A 22,648-nucleotide genomic window follows, 5' to 3' on the forward strand; every position below is an offset into this window, starting at 1 on the left:
ATAGGCCATCGTCACTCATATCTGGCACAGGATAAACATCTTTAAATATCTAACAGAGATTGGCTTTTTTCTTCAACATAGGTAACATACAAAGAAAAGAAATAATTTAAATACATTTTTTAAATGGTAAGTTTCTATTCTGAAAAGTTTTAAGTAGGCCTTCTGTAGCCCTAATTTTAGTATGTGCTCAGACTGTTACACTAATATATATGTATGAATACTAACGTGTACACATATATATGTTTATTGTTATGAAATTCATTACCCTTAATAGCAACTTGAAATATATGCAAAAAAATCATTCGTCTTTTCCTTCTACTTTGTTGCTATCAAAATAGCAGTAACAAAATCCAGTAACTTTCTTAAAAGAATAACTTTACAATTTTCAAGCTCTTTCATATGGATTATCTAATTTGAACCGCATGTTCAAAAGAAAAGCTAAACAATGTTACTCTTTTTGCAGTTGAGAAAACAGACACAAAATGCTTCAGTGACTTGTTCAAAGTTACACATCTCAATGGTGACAAAGTGTACCCTGAAACCTAGTTCATGTGACTCCACCCATCCGTCTGTGCGACAGGCTCTGCACTAGGCAGGAGAGGTACAACTGTGAAAACATTTACCACGGTGTTTTTACATTATTACATTATATTATTCTACTTCCTAATATATGTGTTTAGATTATTTGAAATCTGAAAACTCTAAATTTTTAAGGTTTCCACTGAAAAAATTTCATTAACCTGCTGACCAATGATTTTAAAAACTCCTGTACAGCAGGGTTCTGTAACTGTAAGACTCTGAAGACAGGTGCGAATTTTATAGAGCCACACTGTAGTTATGCATCCTCAAGCAACATAACCTTTTGAGGATGGATTTTTCAAAACCATTACATTGAGAATAATATGTATCAACAAGATTTGTTTTGAGGATTCAATGGTCTAGAGAAAAGTTTGGCACAGATACTATTTACGATTCTTTCTAATTGAAAAGGCAAAATGTGATAGCATGAAAAACAGGTCTTCATTACTACTTACTAGCTAATGAAAACATAAGGAAACCATACATAACTACCATTTGGATCACTCTAGAACAACTAGGATCATCCTCTTGCAGGAGGATGGCGGGAAGGAGCAAGAGCTTCTCTGACACTGCTCCATGGTGTCAGGCAGATAAAGGAAGATACGCGTACTGAAGAACACTGGCATCTAGTTATTCCTAAAAAGATGAAATGTAAAACTATTTTATTTTTATTTATTTAATCTTGAGACAGAGTTTCACTGTTGTCGCCCAGGCTGGAGTGCAATGGTGCAATCCCAGCTCACTGCAACCTCCGCCTCCCAGTTCAAGCAATTCTCCTGTCTCAGCCTCCCAAGTAGCTGGGATTACAGGCGCCCACCATGACACCCAGCTAATTTTTGTACTTTTAGTAGAGACAGGGTTTCACCACATTGACCAGGCTGATCTCGAAGTCCTGACATCAGGTGAGATCGCCGACCTCGGCCAACCAATGTGCTGGGATTACAGGCGTGAGCCATCGCACCCGGTTGTAAAACTATTTTAAAATGTATCATTAGAAAGCTTTGAAAAAAACCCTCTTTCAGTATATTATTCAAGAAAAAAGAGGTGGAGATCAGGTCAAAGATCTGCTTCTCAGTAAACAGTATGTTTACTGATAAATATCCACAAATGCGATTTTCCTGGATACCAATTACATTACTGAAAACACTAGGATGATGAAAAATATTGTTCTGATATTATTCACTTATAGATTATGAAGTATGTAAGAGAGTTCCTTCTAAACTTAGGAATTCCAACAGGCATGAGAGTGAGAAAGGGAATGAAGAAAAATTATCAGCTATCAAAATACCAAATGTGTTGAGCCATAATGGACATCAAGGGTACTGCTATGGCAGACAGCACAGGAGTATTTGGACGGGAGTATGAAAGGAACACAGACATTTAGCAGCAGTTAAGAAAAACAGTAAATTAACCAACCCATGGATGATGTCTGAGGTTAAAGAATCAAATTGCTGAAGTGTTAATTATTTTAGGAAGTCTTTTGTTAATGGTGAAGTATCAGGAGACTGGAAAACAAGGAATCCAGTCTGAAGGTTAAAAAGAAAGAGAACAGAGGCTGAAAATTATAGACCTGTAAATCTAACATCTATATTAGGAAATAAATTTGAGATGATACTTATGGATGAGCTTAATGATACATTTGGAGAAGTACAATTTAATAGGAGTGAGTCAGCACGGATTTACCAAAGGCAATCATGTCAGGAAAAATTTCGTTCCTTTTTAGGTTGAAGTAATAATTGGTTTATGTAAGGAAGAACCAATGAGAAACTGTCAGGATTTTCTGAGATTTTTGGACCTTTTCAGAAAATGAATTATTGTACAAAATGTCATGACATGTGTCAGAGCATCCAACTAACAAAAGGGGATGAAAGCAACTGGGTTAAAAATAGAGGGCCAAGAGGAATTTGGGAGAAGACTGCATTCTATTCTACAAGGTTCTATGTATTGAACACTAATGGTTCTAATTAATGATGAAGGAATTTTTTTATGTAGGAAATTTGAATATATTGCTAAATAAGGGGTAATGGTTAAGACGAAAGACTATAGCTGTTTTACATTAACTGCAATAGATTAAGTAAATGGGCTCAGAGGTAGAATGAAATTTCAGCTGCCTAAGGATAAAGCGATGTACTTGGAAAGCATTAACGAATCAAATAGATTTAATTTAAATGAACAGTTACCGTGAGGAAGAAAAAGGGACTTGGGGTTTTGATGAGAGTCAAACTTTCAAATTCTTATTCTTATAACTGGGAAGAGGCAAATGTAGGGAATGCAGTTAAATAATACATGTTATAGAGAATACGAAGTTGATCATCTTAGAGAAGAATACAAAATCCCCAATTTTTGAAGAGATATGATAATTTCAAGTGTTATCACTCTGTACAGGTAATAACCTAATGTACATCCTTATATGACCAAGTCTTAGCATATGTAAAAACTGATGAAGATAAAATCAATTGAAATGTGCTACAAAAGTATGAGGGTAGAAAAATAAAGGAAATTAAGAAAAATACCGTATCATTACATAATGCTCAATTCTCCCTGAAAAGAGAACACTTTGTAATCATTACCTTTGGAAAAGACACCAACACTTACCACATTTAAGGTCTCAGAGAGAAATAAGAAATAAGTAAATCAACCGCATAGCTTTGATGCACTGCACATAGGCTCAGAAAGTGACCACACTACCAGTGGGTCTTCCAGTGGGCATTCGTTCATGAGCAATAAGTGCTATTTCAATAGCAAACAGGCTCCTTGAGCCATAAAGGCATAACTGTAAGTCTGCTGCTTGGAACAGACGAGAAAAAAAATCCCTTTCTTCGTAGGCACCATCAGAGAAGGCTGAGCAACCGCTCCTCAGCCCTCCCGCTCTGGCTTCCCTGTCTTCACTCCCCTTTCTCTGGGGTTATGTTTAAAGCATTCTGAGCTATCCCTGCTGAAGTGAACTATGCATGGGGTCAGACTGAAGGCCACTGGTGTTGTAAACACACACATGCATTTAAATTATTTGTCCAAATGTAGTGGATGAGTACCACGCTTATTTATGGATGGGTGACATGGTAGAAATGTAATTGTTAAAACTGAAGAGATCAAATCAAGATAATTTTTGAGATGAAATAGATTTTACAAAATAGAAGAAAAATCATACAATGACAGAAACCTATTTTTAGTTTGATGTCAATTTTGTGAAGATTTATGTGACTGTAAAATCTCATTATATTAGATCTAGATTGGGCCTAAATGAACCTCTTCAGAAACTTGGATGTGGAGAAAGGTGTTTTTTTTTTTTTAGGTATATACAGAATACAACTCATAGAAGAGACTTTGATGAATTTCTCAAATTGAACACAACCATGTCTCAATACTGGAATTAAGAATCAGAATCTTACTAGCACCACTGTACTTTATTCAGCGACTGGTGCCCACAAGGGAAAATAAACTCTGACTTCTAACATCATAGAGTAGTTTTATCTGTTTTTATATTTAATATAAACGCAATCATATAAAACGTACTCCTTGGTGACTGGCTTGGTTCATCCAATGATATGACTGTGAGACTTATTTCACATTGTTGCTTGTACGTGTAGTTCATTCATTCTCACTGACGTATTCTATTATGTGAATATACAACCTTTGTACATTCTGCTTGAGGGACATTAGGGTATTCCGGAGTTTTGACTATGATGAATATACCAATAATTACATTAAGTACAAATACTAAAGTAAAAGACTAAATATTTAATGTAAAAGATAAAAATTGCCCCAGCAGATAAACAAAATACAACTATAAGCTGCTTATAAGGAATCTGATGTAGGTATACCAATATGAAACTCAGAATTATAGCAAGAGATATTGCTACTAAGAAGTATTTCATAATTATGTGTGCACGTCTGTATCTAAAACAATCCTAAGTCCTGAGTACTTAGTGATATATCTTCAAAATATGTAAAGCCAAAAATAACAGAATTTTAAAAGATAAATCCACAATTATAGTAGGAAACTTTAACATATTCCTCTTAACAGCTAACAGAACCAGCATTTTAAAAAGCACTAAGAATATGACAATCTGAACAACACAGTGAACAAACTAAACATTGTAACTGACATACAGGGAACAAACACCACTAGTGCCAAGTATTCTTTCCTCATGTGTCTCAAAAATTTACCGAAACTTACCATTTGCTGGGCATAAAAAAGTCTACACAAATTTTTAAAGAATTAAAATAATTCAGATTATGTTCTGTAAAAACAGTAAATTTAAGAAGTCGATTTGTGTTATTAGTTTAATAGTTTTAAAAAAAAAGATAACTAGAAAATCTCAAACTACCTGGAAATGGAATATTACGTTTACAAATAATAATCCATGGTTAAAGAAAATAAAGAAACTTTAGGCTGTTTATTTTTTTTAACCATGGATTATTATTTGTAAACGTAATATTCCATTTCCAGGTAGTTTGAGATTTTCTAGTCATCTTTTTCTTAAACTATTGAACTAATAACACAAATCGACTTCTTAAATTTACTGTTTTTACAGAACATAATCTGAATTATTTTAATTAATTCAAGATGGATTAGAGACTTAAATGTTAGACCTAAAACCACAAAAACCCTAGAAGAAAACCTAGGCAATACCATTCAGGACACAGGCATGGGCAAGGACTTCATGTCTAAAACAACAAAAGCCAAAATTGACAAATGGGATCTAATTAAACTAAAGAGTTTCTGCACAGCAAAAGAAACTACCATTAGAGTGAACAGGCAACTTACAGAATGGGAGAAAATTTTTGCAATCTACTCATCTGACAAAGGGCTAATATCCACAACCTATAAAGAACTCAAATTTACAAGAAAAAAACAAACAACCCCATTAAAAAGTGGGCAAAGGATATGAACAGACACTTCTCAAAAGAAGACATTTATGTAGCCAACAGACACATGAAAAAATGCTCACCATCACTAGCCATCAGAGAAATGCAAAACCACAATGAGATACCATCTCACACCAGTTAGAATGGCAATCATTAAAAAGTCAGGAAACAACAGGTGCTGGAGAGGATGTGGAGAAACAAGAACCCTTTTACACTGTTGGTGGGACTGTAAACTAGTTCAGCCATTGTGGAAGACAGTGTGGTGAGTCCTCAAGGGTGTAGACCTAGAAATACCATTTGACCCAGCCATCCCATTACTGGGTATATACCCAAAGGATTACAAATCATGCTGATATAAAGACACATGCACATGTATGTTTACTGCAGCACTATTCACAATAGCAAAGCCTTGGAACCAACCCAAATGTCCATCAATGACAGACTGGATTAAGAAAATGTGGCACATATACACCATGGAATACTATGCAACCATAAAAAAGGATGAGTTCATGTCCTTTGTAGGGACATGGATGCAGCTGGAAACCACCATTCTCAGCAAACTATCGCAAGAACAGAAAACCAAACACCGCATGTTCTCACTTATAGGTGGGAATTGAACAAGGAGAACACCTGGACACAGGAAGGGGAACATCACACACCGGGTCCTAATGTGGGGTGGGGGGAAGGGGAGGGATAGCATTAGGAGATATACCTAATGTAAACGACGAGTTAATGGGTACAGCACACCATCATGGCACATGTATACATATGTAACAAACCTGCATGTTGTGCACATGTACCCTAGAACTTAAAGTATAATAAAAAATAAACAAATAAATAAAAAGTAAAAAAATAAAAAATAAAAAAACCACTTTTGTCTTGTGCTTCTTATCTGGCTACAACTAAAATTAGAACTCACATATAGTCTTTCATGCTCTGGAATACGAAATAGAAAATGATACAAAAATCATTTTACTGGTTGCCAAAAAGGATTGAGAAAAAAACACAATGAATCATCAACTTCTGCTAGAGAGGGAAAAACAAACTGAGCAACCATTTATGCTAAAGATGATCACGTCAAACAGTTTACATATGATCCCATTTAGATGGCACACACATTCTGTGTGGTCGGCATCACTATCTCCATCTTTGGAGGAAGACTGAGACCCACAGGGTTAAAATGCAGTTTTCGGGACCAGACATCAAGAGAATGATCAAGCTTAAGTTGGAGCCCATGCTCCTGGAAGGTCACGCCTACAGCTGCACAGCAGGGACTAGGGATAGTTCATTCAAACTCCTAGACTCTTCAATCAGGAATCTGAAGCTCAGAGACACTTGTGTTTACATAGAGACTTGAATCAGGGTCTCCACTGAACTCCAGTTTTGCGTTATTTGTGTGAATTACATCACATAACTGCAGTTACACACCAATGTAGAGATACCAAGGGTATAGCACATTTGCACACAAACCTCTTTTGGCAGAACTGTTTTCAAATAAAAAATAAAATACCTCACTTTAATACATGAATTCCCAAATATTATCTCAACTAAACTTTACATTATCTCAACCAAATCACAGTATTTACAGTCTTTTTTTTTTTTTTTAAGATAAGTAATGTTTTTATTTTTCTCTTATTTACTCACTGTACTTTAGGGAACAATCTGTTTTTCATGTGTAACTGGTATAATAGAAGAGAGAGACAGATATGTCAATCTTCTACCTGGAAAGGAAGCAGAGCAAGGCCACCTCGAGGAGGACACTTTGCTGATGCCCACCATGGATTTTGTCCCTGTGGCCTGGCCATTGCTAGGAGCAGCTCCTTCACAGGTGGTGTTTCTGGTATCTGTAAGGTTATGGGTCCATATTTATGAAGAACCCATAGGCACTTATGGCCAGAGATATTTCAACTCGATGGCCAGAGATATTTCAACTCGACTTTATCTGTTTTTATGAACTAACGCTAATAAACTGTCTAGTTTCAAAACCTTTTCAGTGACAACCTCACCAAAAGTGAATGAGCACAGACCTCTGGTTTTGTTTGTTTGCCAAATACAGCCCTGGATAGTAGAAAAATTACTAACTCACACACTCGACATTACTTAAATAAGTCAGTCATGTGAACATCAATTGAGAAATATGAAAGAAAGTAATAAGCCTCTATCTCCGTAGTGTCAAATGTATTAAGAAAACTAGTCTACCTTAAATTACTCACACTCCTTTTAACATAGATATTTTGTGAGCAAACATTGCTTAAGATTTTGAAGCTGGAACCTCACATTTCTGGTGTGATTTATATCACAATCTCCACATTCGTACCACTGCTAACTACCCCTTCATATGGCACAGAGAGGCATAAAATGTTCATGCCTACAGCAGCACAGCAGGCACTAGGGATAGTTCATACAAACTCCTAGACGCTTCTAGCTTCATAGCCGTTATCTTTTAAAATTCTCACAATGACCCTATTAGTAGGTACTATCAAGCAGATTTACATATGGGAAACCTCGGGCCTAGTGAGGTCAGCCTGCCTGAGGTCATATGGCCAATAATGAGAAGTAGGGTTTAAAAGCAGCTCTAACAGGTCCCAAAACATCTGCCTAAAGCACATCCTTGATCAATGGGCCTTATTCAAACTTTGCTGCTTGGGTTAAATCTTGGAAGGCTTCTCTAAATTTACTTCAGGGTAAGTACCTCTTCAAATAGGTCCTCTCACCCATAATCCATCATTCTGCTGCTCTGTACAGTGAGAGCTGGCACCAAGGAATACTTGCCAATTAAACAACATGTCGGGCTGGAGGAACGGATGTGCTTTACTCTGCAGTTGCTGCCACATCCCACATCGCTGACGCCTTCCAGAGTGCCTGACTTGCCACCCAAGAGGCAAGAATCCTCTTAGCAGCCGCTCCCATCACCAGCTTTTCCCCAAACCCAGGGCCAGCCCCCTCCCAATTTCTGGGAAACGCACAGCACCGTTAACCACCCACGACGCTTGCCTCCATGGTCGCAGGTCGCATTCTTTCTAGGCATTCACTGGAAGATGATGGTGTCAAGAAACAGGGCATAACATTTCAAATCGCAAGCATTTTTTGAGAAAAAAAATTTTAGCAATTAGTCAAAATATGAAGATTTAACAACTACTCTCATTTCAGGTCAACGATGCTTTAAATATTTACTAATATTAACTTTACAGTCATAGAATAATTACTTTGTCAGATTTGCTTTTTTGATAAAATATGGTTGAAAAGTCCTGTTTTCATAGTGGAGTGGGATAAAACTGGAATGTACTTTTTTATAGGTCTTGAAGCAGATACTATCACATACTCTACTCATTATAATAAATCATGGTAATGTACAAATAGCATTATAACTGCTGTGATCACATGAAATCCTGTTAAAAACAAGTACTGTCACAGTTTCTGTCCCTTACCAGCATGCAGGTAAGCGAGGTCTGGGTTTTCAATGTCAGGATGCTGTTCCTTCAAATGGTTCCGGAACTCCACAGGGACGTTGGTCCCGTAGTCACACTTGGGACAGTTGTACATCTTGACTCCTTCGTGTTTGCCAGTATGCAGAATGTGTTTGCGGATATTTTCAGCACAGTTTGACCTACCAAGTAAGACAGAAAAGTAAATCTAATTAAGGTCAAACCAATAACCTTATATTACACATAGTGACATTAGATAAGAACGTCTCTATGTGTTTGGTACTATTTTAAGTGCTGTACTCACATAATAATTAGCTTATATAATACGTCAGCCCTATGAGGCTGGTAGTTTTTATAACCCTGATATGAATTTTTCCGTTGGTCTTTTAGCTTCATTTCTATGAAGAACCAGAAATACCAAATCCCAAGCACTATTATTTTAATCTCAAATTATTCTGGTACCACTCGAGGGCAGTGAAGGTGTCAGCTGACCCTGAGAACACACCTATCACCAGTGAGGAGTGGCACAAAAATGTAAGCGCTGTTGCCTCCACTGAATTTAGAGCATTTGGGGAACAAAGACACTGGCTTTTAAGTTCTGTCAAGCAAGGTGCTTCTAAGTGGGCTCTAAAATAATTTGAAGATGGAGTTGTAGCTAGAAACAGCTCTCAGGCTCAACTCCAATATCTGGGCAACACGTGAATCCCATGCAGCTTTCTGTGATGATACAGGCTCTTAAGAGTGATGACATGGAAAATACAATGGAGGGCCCCCGTATATTCCATGCCACAGTGCCACTGAAATCAGGGGTGGGCTCCTCTCCAAGTGTTTTCCGGCAGAATTAGAAATACAAGGCCTGAAATAATCAGCCAACTGGGAAGGGGGTGCTGGTTTTTGAGGCAAACTGTTCTGCTTGCTCTGTCATCCCTGTCAGTTCCTTTGCCACAGAGACTGCACGTCTAGACTCTTTCGGAATACACACGCGGAGCTGTTTTCCTTTTGTCTTTGTCATTTTTAGAACAGTAATAAAAAGAGCCCTATACAATTTCAAGCAGGTGTTGAGGAGTTATCTAGAAAGAAACAAAAAAATCACGCTGGCCTCAGATTTCCTACAGACCAAAATTAAATGCCAGAAGAAAATAGAGCAATATGTTTATCACCATTTCCCAAAAGTATTGCTGAAGAACAAAATCCCGCAAGATGTTCTTAGAAGAAAGATTTCCATGACCAGATAAGATCAGGAAATGGTAGTTAGCCAACACATCTCACAGTGCACTTCAGAATGGTAGGCTCTAAGAAGAAACTTTATGTAGGTCTACATTGCCTGAACACTTCTCATTCGAATTGCTTTTGTGTATAATATTCAATTATACCATGTTTATTTTTCAGGGAATATACCTTGGGAAATAATGGTCAAGGAAGTGAAAATGATTGTTATCTCTCACAAACAAACGCAGTCAATGACGCTAGAAATTCAAAGACTCAGTAAAGATGGTCGCTATCCACTCCTGACAAGAGGAGTGTGGGAAGCATCGTCCAAGTGAGGCAGAATTAATGTAAATGGCACTAGGAACGGTATTTCCAAGACAGGGTACAGGGATGTCCTTTCCTACAGTCTCCGGACAAAGCTAAAATGCAAACGTGTTCCTCGTGAGTGGGGATCTCATATTCTGGGAGCAGTCTCGTACCTGCATCCAGATTGTCCTTTGGAAAAGTTCCTGTCCTTTGGAAAAGTTCCTTTGGAAAACTTCCCTCCCATCTCCAGGCAGGGCTTGTCTCAAATGTACATGTACCACTAAATCTGCTCAGTATAATTAAATTGAACAAATCAAATCCCTCTATACCTAGGAAGAAGACTAGAAAGAAATACATCCAAATATTAACGCAGCTATACTGCAACGCCCACTTGCTCTTATTTTTCAAATATAAAGTTTTATATGTTAAATATATATATTTTAAAAATTAAAATAATAATAACACCTTTTTCAAAAATAAAAAAAGGACTAGAATAACAGATATTTTCCCAGCTATTTTCGACTTGCTTTAGGCAAAGTCTCTGTCAATCTGGGTGTTAAATTTCCCTGAGATCTTAGACTAAATACATGCGAGACAGTGAATGTGTGCACACAAGCTTCTTTCTTTCATGAGTCACTACTGAATTGTAACACCTGCTTTATATATAAATTCCCTATTGTGAACTAACAATTACTATAAGAGGAAAAAAAAAAGATAAGTACCTAACGCATGCCAGGTACCTCCACTGACTTGGCGACTTTGAAGGCAAGCATGACCCTCTTGAGGTCAAGACTGCTACACAATTCACAGAGAAGAAGGTAAATATCACAATGATAAGCTGGCTACACAGGCTGTACGGCTGGTGCGTGGTTAAGGCAGAATCCTAACCTAGGTTTTCTGTTTTCGAGGCCAGAATGTTGGTATGTTTTCAAGTACACCACAGCCAGCTTTCCCTTTAAAATTTACATATCAGAGACATTAGCACACTCTAAGCAAAGGGTAGGACTGTAGAGTCTCTTAAATGTATAATTATCCTTAGAGTAACAGCTCTGGATCATTTCAGAAATAACACAGGAAAATGTCTGAAGGTGACTGACACAAATGTCCACTTTTAGGACACTTAAAAGGAAAAGAAACAATTTTTTTTTAGTCCTTCAAGCTGGGTAAACTGCTCCAAATTACCCCTTAATTCTGCAGATCTCCAACATGTTTTCTACAGCATTATAGACACCTCCTAAATTCACCATTGTTTATTGACACTGGGGAGAGAAAACAAAAAGCTACTACTGTACTTAATTAGTACTGTTTATCAGGAATGTAGATTCTTTGGTACCGCCACTATTATTTCCTTACGTAAAATGTTAGGCATGAAACATCATCACAGACAATCACCAATCATATGAAGAAATTAAAATTGCCAAAATAAATACATTTCAATGTATGATGCATATTTACATGGAGAACAATATCAGCAATGAATCCTAACATTCAGGGAAGGAAGAAAGAGATAACTTTGAAAACAGATTATTTTGTTTTCAAGAAGGCTGTATCTAGGACAAAAATAAGCCAGTATCTCTCAGTAACTAAACAGCATGTAGGATCTAACAACTGGGGACTATTACTGAAATAGGTAAGACGTATATGGGGACTGAGGGAGGGGGGAGAATTTAAAAAGGTGGGAAGCTTCTTTTATTTGAAAATATAAAATAAATCAAGAAAGATGTGGTGTGGAACTTGAGATTTTAAAAGGCATTAAGGACCATTCCACATGTATATTCTTACACAGATATGTGCATATGCTTGTATACAGGATGTATATATACACACTGTGTTTTTATGTTCTATTATATAATACATATGTGTGTATGTGTATTTGTAATTGTATGTTTTAAACATATACATACCATGAGCATAAACACATGCAGACAAGAAGGAACTGGGATGCGTTTGGGGAAATGAGAGTGAGTGTTAATGTGTATGGAGTCTCTTTGGGTAATAAAAATCTAAGATTGCTTGTAGTAATGGTTTCACAATTCTGGTAACATATTAAAAACCAAGAAAGGCTGCAATTTCAATGGGTCACTTGCCAAATATATGATCTATCTCTCCACTAAAACAAAAACGAACACAAAAGAACTCTCGTGCCGCTGTCACCCTTCTTCCTGCCACTGGAACCTTACAGGCCACATGTTCAGGTGGTAAAGTTACCAAGAAGAAGAGGTTCTCAGCCTCCATGGGCCTTTACCTCAGTGAGCAATACATTTTTAAGTCACTCAAATTTCAGAGTTTTGCCTGATGTGCAGCTACTGCAATTATCACGTGCTGCTAATCTCCTTCCTCAAACCAGTGCTGCATAGAACCTCACCATACCAGCACACACATGCATTCACACACACACACACCCCGATTCGAACCCTCTTTACTAATCACCGCACGGCAGATACCTTGGGTGAAGAAGTAGTAAACTAGGCCCATTCCTGAGCTAGTGTGACTCCTCCTGGCCTCGCACTGCTCCTCTGGAAATATCCCTAGACCTCATTTTATCTCTGATTTTCCCTCTTCTGCCACCTGGGACCTCCTGTCACAAGCCAAGAAGCTTACTCCTGTCACCATCTGTATGCATCTTGGTGTTTCCCTATGGGCGAGTTAAGAAATTTTTCTTTTAAGAAAATTTATGAGAAGTCAAATTTCTCAGAAAAATGCAAAGGGTTACATGTATACTCTAACAAGAAGAATGCTAGGGAGAACTCATGTCACAGTGTTTCCATCTGAAATGAACTAGGAAGAGAGATACTGGTGCACATCTCTGAATGAAGGAGAAAGTGAAACAGGCAATGACTGGGCAGTTTCCCTGGGATTCACTAAGAACTGTGACCTTCAATCCAGTTTCCTAACCAACACTAGATCAGTCCTATCCCCACCTTCTTCCTCTTATTCCTGGCAGCAGACGACCATGGTGCAGAGGAAACACCCCTGGGTGTCAAGTCAGGCAGCCGGGTCCATTCCCCACATGAGAATTTCAGCACCTGCAGAATGGCTCTGTGATCTCAGGAAAGTACCTCAACTCTGAGATCTCTTTTCCTTAACTAAAAAATGAGGTTAGTACAGCAAACTACCAAAGGACTGAATGCAATCTATGCATTATCTTTTTCTTTAGAGAAGGTAAGTGCATATACACACAAAATCTCCACCTGGGAATTCAGAGAGTTGGTAAAAGCTATTCCTGGGCTCCAGGTTGTGGCTCCCAGTTCCAAAGGTGGGTGGGAAGTGATGGAGGGGAAAGGTAGGAACACAAACTGCACGGCTCCGGCACGCAGCGCAAAGTCGGCGTCAACAGAAAGAAAAACTACCGAATCCGCAACTCTCCGCAAAATGCTAAGCTCTGCCCTGTCCTTTCCCAACTCCGCTCTACTGCCACAGCTCCACGCGACAGAACGTGCCGGCAGGCTCTCTGCTAGGGAAGAACCTCGCCTGGAAGAACCTCACAGGCGAAAGACGCTCCTCACACTGAGAAGGGAGCCTGCTGGAAGAGAAGTGAGATTCTCCAGAGCCAAGCCTCGCAGGCCTCACCGGGATTCCCGCGGGACTCAGCGGAATAGAAACAGCACGCATTGCTTTCGTGGAAAAGGCACTCTAAGAGTGCATTTCAAATTAAATTTTGGAATATAACATGTTGAAAGTCTTGAGCAGCTTTGATGTACAGAATTTAAAGCACGGGGTGACTGATTAGCAAAAGGGCCTAAGATGGGATCTATGCATTTAGGGCTTCTTAAAAAACACATAATAACGGAAATTTCTTATTCTGTTCAAAGGTAATGTGTGTTAAAATAATAAGTAGAACACCACAAGTACTTCTAGAACTCCACAAAATCATTAGTCAGTACTACACACGAACTTCTGGCCTATGGACACAAAAAGCCTGATGATGTTATCGAACCTAAGGGGAAAGGAGCTTTAAAATATTTGATGTTTATTTTGGTTATTAGAATTATACCACTGAAGTTGTTAAACACCAGAGCATCCAACAATGGATGTGACAGAGTCTCCCTCCAGCACTGTCTCCACTGTCCAATGAGTCGCAGATGACCAGCTACGTACAATCCCTAACTTCTTCTCAATCTTTCGGGAGAAGTAAACACTACTTTTTCAAGCTACAGATATGTCTTGTATTCTTTTCTCAACACTCCCCTTGGCTAAATACAGGGGCACCACACAAACTGGCATCTCGCTTTTCCGTGGAACACAGCATGGGGCCTCACCGTATCGAACACCGAAGGGCACACTTATCTCCCCTACATGCCTCTACTCCCACCCTTACCTTCTTTTCTCCTTTTTGACAGCTTCCTAGTATTTCAGTGTGGACACAGCCTATTCTAGCTAACTGATTCTCTACTGATGGGCATTTAGGATGATTCCAATCATTTGCTAGTATAAACAAAGGTTCCAGCGAACAATCTTATAGAATGGTTTCCATTTCTCCGGGTGCCATGACAATCACATGATGACCACTGGAATTGCTTCAAATGTCAACGGGCAGGAATTCTGACAAATGCTGCCACACTGCCCTTCAGAGGAAATGCAGCAATTTACAATTCCACTAACAATGTTTGAGAGCCTGTTTCTGTGCCTGCTTGTCAAGGTAGGGGGCTACCAAATTTTAGAATTTTTGCCAGTGTGGTAGGTAAACAATAGTATCTTATTGGAGTTTTAATTTTTAAGTTGTAACTTGCATTTCTCTTGTAATCAGTGAGGTTAAGTATCTTTTCAAATATTGAAAAGCAATGTATGTTTTCTTTTTTATGTACTGTTCATTCATATTTTTGCTCTTTTTTTCTACATGCGTGTTGGTCATTCTCTTATAAATTAAGGAGATTGGCTCTTTGGGACAGAAGTTGCAGACTTTTTTCTTCAGTTTCTTTTTTTCTCTTTTGACTTTGCTTACAGCGGGTTGTGAAAGCAAGTGTTGATAATTTTGCTCTTTTGTTCTACGGCTTCCTGACTTGCAGGCTATAAAACAACTGTTCCAAATTTGGTTCTAGTACTTGCGGAGTTGCGTTATATCACATTCAATACTAGATTTGATTCAAAATCAACCTACAGTGAGTTAAATGTGGATCCAGACTGCTACTCAGTTCTCTCAATAACATTTGTTAAAGTCAGATTTTCCCCACTGACTTGAAATGCCACCTTTGTCAGTATTTTAATTATGTAAGGCGAATTCTGGACTTTCTATTCTTGTCTATACTTGTCTGTGTATTCACCTGCCAATTCACCACAATGAACCAGGTAGCAAGACGTTTCTGCCAGGTAGACCTCATCATTCTGCATGGCTCTTTTCCTCCCAGATCACAGCTCACCATCCAAAACTAACACAGAGTCACTCACGGGACAGTGGTTGTCAGCCGGTATGGCAAAAATCTAGAGTTAACTACAGTACTAGAGAGAACCGGGCCAATAATAAATTAATACCACTATGACATACCCAGGTAATTTCTATGTATTATTAATATGTGTTAATAGTATTAGCTAACTGATAAACCAAACAGCAGAGAGCTTGGCACAAATGTTACAGGATAAGTAACCAGGAGAGGGCCCAGCACACAGAGATTCTAAATAAATATTAATTCCCATTTTCCCCAGGAAAATCCATGTATCAGCTTCATTACCCCAGTTTGTTTTTTTTGTAAGATTAGTGGCTGTCTTGAAATACTGGCAACAGTCAGGTCTGCTATGACATCAGGCATGGGAAAGACTCTAGACAACAGAAAGCTCCTACACCCACTGCCCGAACAGCGTTCTCATTCCCACAACCCACTTTCCATTTCGTTTATCTCCCCACTTCACTACTCTACATCTTCCATGCTGCTCCAAAATGAAAGAATTCCTATTTCCTAGGTGATTTTGGGGGAACTACTTGATGGCATGGAGTGATCGCTCACTATTTTAGAATGCATATTTTTTTGTGTGCCATAGCTGGCTTCAGAAATGACTTAGTATATCTTACAAGGATTCACTGAAAATAATAGTAGTAGTTTAGCTGAAGGTGGGGCTAAAAGAACTGAAAATTGAATTGAGTAGGGTGGCCAATTGTTTCTTTTGTGGATCTGAGCACTCAAACTCCCTTATGTAATATACAAAAAACACGTCTTTTAAAAAAACACCACCACGAAACAGTTGAATTATGAGACACGTATAAAAATCAATTAAAAAAATAAAGGAGAGTTTGCTAAACAGAGACACATACCATATATCTGTATGGGTTGGCTTAATGTTAAATATATCAATTGCTGCTAAGGAATCTATACAGTTAACACAATTACAATTCTAACAAGATTTTTTTGAGAACTGTTTGAGAGTGATGGTTAAATGGCTCTATAAAATAAGTAGGCAATATTTTAACATTAGTACAGTAAGAGCTGTTAACAGTCATCTATAGAGAGGGAATGGGCTGTATCACAGAATGTGATATAGCAGTAACTTTTCTATATGTACTTATCTTTACACATGCATAAATACAGAAACACACATATAACATGACGTACTGGCAGAGAAAGATGTCTGCTGCAGATTGAGAAAAGCTACATGTAAAACAATATGTACTAAAAGTAATTAGAGGTGTGTGTACATATACACATTCACAATACACACCACAGAAAGTCAATTATATATAGACGTGTGTGTAAAGTAACTACACATACATATAACGCACACATATTACAATTCTACAAAGGAGTATGGACAGCACCAGGTCTATGAGGATCACACTAGTTAACAGTGACTCTGCCAGGGGGACCAGAGTTGGTAAAGGGATAAAGGGAGGGAGTCAGAACACTTGCAGTGTTGTGGCTGTGTCACAGGAAAGCTCACCCATCCATTAATTTTAATTTAAAAGTAGGGAAAAAAGACTAAACAGACAGCCAAAGACAAGAAAATCAAATGCAAGTGAAGCACTGCATTTTTGAAAATTATTATACTTAATGAAACTCTAATCATTAAAGTGGGAAATTGAGGGTGGTATTTAGAGTGAAAGTGGCAATTACTTTCGCGGGTTAAAATATGGTTTAGGTAATGCAAGGCACTACCTAGTGGGTTAAATTCTTCTGTGATAAATTAAAGAGGCTTCACAATAAATTCTGGATAGATAACACATAACTGCTTTAAAAAGAATTATGAAACTAAAAAAAGACTTAAGTGAATGTAAGTCATATATACTTAAACAGAGTATGAACCTAAAAAATATGACTTTGAATATAAAATTAACCTTAATATTTTTAAAAGGGTGAAAAAATGGCAGTGGGGAGGGGAGCTAGAGGGAGAGTCCACCTGAATCTATAAAAGATAAGCAAAAAACCACATATATAGGATATATGTTTTGTTGATTTCAATATATACATATTTAAGTTAACCTATTATTTTAAAATAATATATTACTTTGGAACAACTGTTTTTACAACTCATGTTTACAAACTATTCAAACTCTTCATATGCATAAGTGTCTATCATCACAAGAGTCATTTCTGTGCTCTTCTAACTGTTTTCTAGAGCACAATATTGTCAGTCCCTCCTTCAGTATGAGCTACAGCATATTCTGACTCCAAAAATGATGTTGTCACTAGAGATTCTATCTCCAGCTACATGTGCCCAATCACATAACATTATGGCAGTTGTTTCCATTTGTCCTCCAAGAGTATATCATGAAATCCACAGTATAACCAATTACTCTACTGCTTTTTACTCCAATTTTTCTAGTTTATTTACAACAAGAGAAATATATAAATTCCTCTTCTGGAAATACTTTTTTAGAAAGGAAAAACTCTGCCTTTTATTCAAACATACACTACTAAGTAAAATAAAAGCTGAAATCATAAAGTCAAATATAGATAGACTTGACTACACAAATACTATAAAATACTGCAAGTCAAAAGATCATAAATACAACAAAAATGAACAGAAAATACATGAAATTTGTATAAAGGTTTATAAAAATCCCTTCTCCAAAAAATATTATTTCTGAAGATGCTAACAGATGTTAAGAAAAACCGTAAGTACAAGTGTGAGGAGATCCGTGTTCAGGAAAGTAGGGGCAATACAGCAGACTGCATTTTCCTTTTAGAAACTCACAATGTGTACTTAAGCAGAAAATGAAAATTACAAAAAAAAAAAAAAAAAAAAAAACCCACAATCTAAATTAAAATAAAAATTTTGAAAGTTCTATTTAAAGAAATATGCTTAGTTTTCCTTAACATTTTGCTTCCCAAATTTTTTGACTACAGAACATTTTCTTTTTTGGTTGCTCTATGGTAGTACAACATGTACCTCAGAATGCCATCATAAGGATTAAGGTAAATAAGATTAAATATGTTCAGATAATACTGTAGGTACTTGTTCTTTTTTCTTCCTACGACTAGTTTTTATATTAATCACAAACGAGTTCAACTATGTGAGTCATTATCAGCGCTTTTCCTATTATACATGAAAAGCAACTTCAATTCATCTGACTAAAAATAGATTCCCAAACAGTTACAGTGTATGTATGAGCACGTGTGAGGTGTACCACACGTGCAAAGTTCATTAGGCAGGTATGCAATTTATTTATTTTTTGGCCTGTTTATAGTAAACTTTTAAAACTCATATCCACAAAAAGAATTACTCTATAAAATATTATACATGTTTATATAAAAGTTCAGTTGAAAGGATGTTTCTACTATATCTTTGTAATATGATTCCAAAATGAATATAGAATAATCCAAAGAAAATCTTTATGTAAATTAAACTCAAGAAGTTAATTACATTTATTTACCAGCATTATTTATGATTTATAAATTTTCCGGGCAAAAATAAATCCTAAAAAAAAGACAAAAAATGTTCACAGTAGAGGGGAATATAAGCCTCCATGTATGTTGCTTTAAAGCTCACTGTAGGTTGGAAGAATGTGCTCCAATATATAAACTCGGAGTTTGTTTCACAATTTATGTAAGACAGCCTAAGATATATACTCCTTTATAACTTATGTTCTCACTAAAGGACCCATAAGGAAAGAGTCTGATAATTTTAGATTACTGAACATTTGTGCTGTTTAAATTTAAAATTGGTTAAAAGCTACAAGAATAAAGAACCTCAAATTCCTCTGCCTAAAAGGGAACATGTTATCAACGATGTTTAGCAAATAGATGCATGTCATTTGGAGTGCTGAACCACATGCATCACCAGAACAGAAGAGATAGCACAAAGATCCATGTATACAAGAAATACAGATGTCATTTCAGATCAATTAGGAAATGATGGGCTATATAATAAATGGTGTCCATTCAACTGCTTATTTTACAGGAAAATATAAGTTACTTATTGTCCCATACCATACAAAAATAAATACCATTTGGATTAAAAAATTTTAACATAAGGAAACCAAATTATAAAAATCATAGAAAAAATATTTTTATAATTTTAGTTAGAAAGAGCTCCTATAAAGAAAAATCAAAGTCCAAATGCTACCAAAATGTGTAGGAAAATATGCCTCATGAAAGTTAATACTGCTATATATAGTATAATGCATCATAAATAAATTTAAAAGGCAGGGCAAAGAAAAGGAGTAAAACTACGCAACATATATAAAAACTGATGATTAATAAGGATTCCAAAATGGGTTCCATTGATTAATTTTTTATAAGATTAAAATCTCACAAACTAAAAAATATGAATAAGCAAGTCATAATTGGAGGAATACAATAGTTATGTAATCATTACACAGTGATCAATGTCTCTAAAAACCAAGGAAATGCAAGTTAAAACTTAAGGTGACAGATCGGCAAAATTTACTAAGTTTGATCATATTAAATAATGGTAAGGGAAAATGATATACCTCTGGTAATGGTGTAAGTTAGCAAAAGCTTTTGAAAAACATTTGATAGTATCCTTCAAGTTTAAAATATACACACGCCCTTGAAAGTTCAGAAGCTCAATTAGGAGATGATCCACATGTCATTAAATCTATTTTAGAACAGCTAAACACTAGGCAAAATTTGAAAACTAAATGTCCATGAATAGAGAAATGGGTTGTAAATGTACAGTGCATCCATAGTAGGGAATTCTATACCATTGAGAGCTAGTGGGTAGCTTCTCCTACAGAGCTCCATGGAAATCAACCACATCCTGGCTGAATGGTGGGAGAGCATGGCCTGATCAGGGGAAAGAGAAGCCATTTCCCCAACCATGTATGGTTACTGATGTGAGAACAAGGTGAGAGATCTGGTAGGCCAGGTCACAGGACTGTTCAACCTCACCTGTAAACACACCCTCAGAGGCATGGAGGAGCTGGATCTTCTCCAGTTGTGAAGCTTAGAAGTCCCACAGCCTAAGAGCCAGACACTTCCCCAGAATCTGATGTCCAGCACCACAAAATTCTTGCATGTTGCTCCAGAATGCAGCAGGTTATTGGGATAAACTGAGGAGAGGAGCAACAGTTGTTGCACTGCCTCTGTGAGTTTCTCTCAGTAAACCCTGCGGAAGAAAGCCTGGTGTGTGTAATATCTGGGCATTCACCCTTACTTCTTGTACAAAAGCCATTAAATAGAATAAGGTAGCTCTTATGAACATGGAAAGACTAACAGGATACATTATTAAGTTAAAAAGAAATCAAGTCCCAGATACATGTAGACATGGATCCTTTCAGGTTTTTGAAAATATATACATATGGTATGTGTGTGCATATACACATATATGTATACAGAAAATGTATATATACACAAAGTATGTGTGCACACATATACATATACACATACAATGTGTGTGCACACACACATACACCTATGGTACATATAAAACATATATGTATACACATACAGTATATGTGCACATATATGCATACACACAATATATTCACATATACATTGTGCATGCACATATAGACATACAAGCACATATAAAATATATACATATACACATGGAGTATGTGTGCACATATATACCCATATATATATGAAATACATGCACATACGTGTACAGATAAAATGTATACATGGAAAATACATATATTTATACATATAGAGATACAAATGTATTAAATGCGTATTCAAAGGAAGCCTAGTAAACAACTGATGACAATTATTTTTATTGAAGGATTTCCAAGTCCAAGGAAACCTTTGTTTTGCTTAGTGCACTTGGATCATTTTGGCTATTCATTAAAATATCTTTTGAGTGTTATACATACAAAGCAAATATGACCAAACGTCTATTTGAAAAACACCCGGATTGTACAGCATTTCCAGTAATGTAAACCTGACAAACCACAGCACAGCGGCACAGCTGACAGTTGTGGCAGAGGTGGATGCGCTTACGTGCCGGGATCCTCGTGTTTACACAGGGAGGAGTCAATCTGATGAATTTAGCAAAAGGTTTAAATGAGGAAACTCAAGCTGTAATCTCTAGGAAACCAGAAGGAATACTATAATCAAAACAGGGAAGAGAGGAGAGGGTGTGGTGGGGAATGGAGCTAACTTCTTTATCCTTTACAAACACCAGATGCAGCCTATACACTCAGGAGCTGTCTTCAGGACATCTGCAGGACAAAAAGACAGGCATGCCTAGTACTGCAGGAAAATGGGAAGAGAGAAGTGCCGGGAATGCAGGTATGGTGGCAAGACTCTGACTCCAAAGAGTAATAATAATGTACAAAACCTGTAAATGTTAAGAGAGTTTAAGTAAACCAGATATTTAAAAATAATGGCACCACATTACACTATTACACTACATACAGAATTCCCAAAGTCCCTTTTTTTATTCTGAGAAAAAGAGTTTATAGCAATCTGAGGTAATCACAAAATGCAATCCTTTGGACATTTTCAGCAACAGGAAATTTTACTTGGAGAGTTTCTGGATCACCTTGCTCCAAATCTTATGAATTTTATTTTCCTTTATTATAACTGATAGCTATTCATTGAATGGGACAATTTCCATTAGATTATTTACTCATTACTTCTTGCTTTTCAGAAATCTCAATTTTCTGAAACTAGTTCTTAGGACAAATTGATGCACATTGAATTTTTTCTCTCCACTTCTCAGTTATATTTCTGCTCATGTTTATTATGTGATATAAAGTGATTCTAAAACAGCGCAGTGCCCCATAAGAGAAAGAAACTTGTAAGTTAGCACAGAAGTGGATGAACACTGATGCATTCTTGGTCTCATCCACCACCCTTGAGAGGATAAACTCTGCTGCTTCCAAGTCACGCGGCTGTCCAGGTGTCCACATGCGCTCTCTGCAC

General features: G+C 37.0%; 1 protein-coding gene across 3 annotated transcripts in view; it reads right to left on the reverse strand.

The window, feature by feature from the left end:
* ZNF407 (zinc finger protein 407) overlaps window positions 1-22,648 on the reverse strand; it is a 458,743-nt gene that overhangs the window by 140,592 nt on the left and 295,503 nt on the right. For all 3 annotated transcript variants that reach the window (XR_012427389.1, XM_005586435.5, XM_074023023.1), the window contains one exon: window positions 8,877-9,055. Coding sequence is in view for 2 of the 3 variants with exons in the window: in XM_005586435.5 (XP_005586492.3) it covers window positions 8,877-9,055 (179 nt within the window). In the remaining variant the exon portion in view is untranslated. The remainder of the gene's footprint in view (window positions 1-8,876; window positions 9,056-22,648) is intronic.

The sequence above is a fragment of the Macaca fascicularis genome, chromosome 18, assembly GCF_037993035.2.
Source record: "Macaca fascicularis isolate 582-1 chromosome 18, T2T-MFA8v1.1".
Classification (NCBI taxonomy): Eukaryota; Metazoa; Chordata; class Mammalia; order Primates; family Cercopithecidae; genus Macaca; species Macaca fascicularis.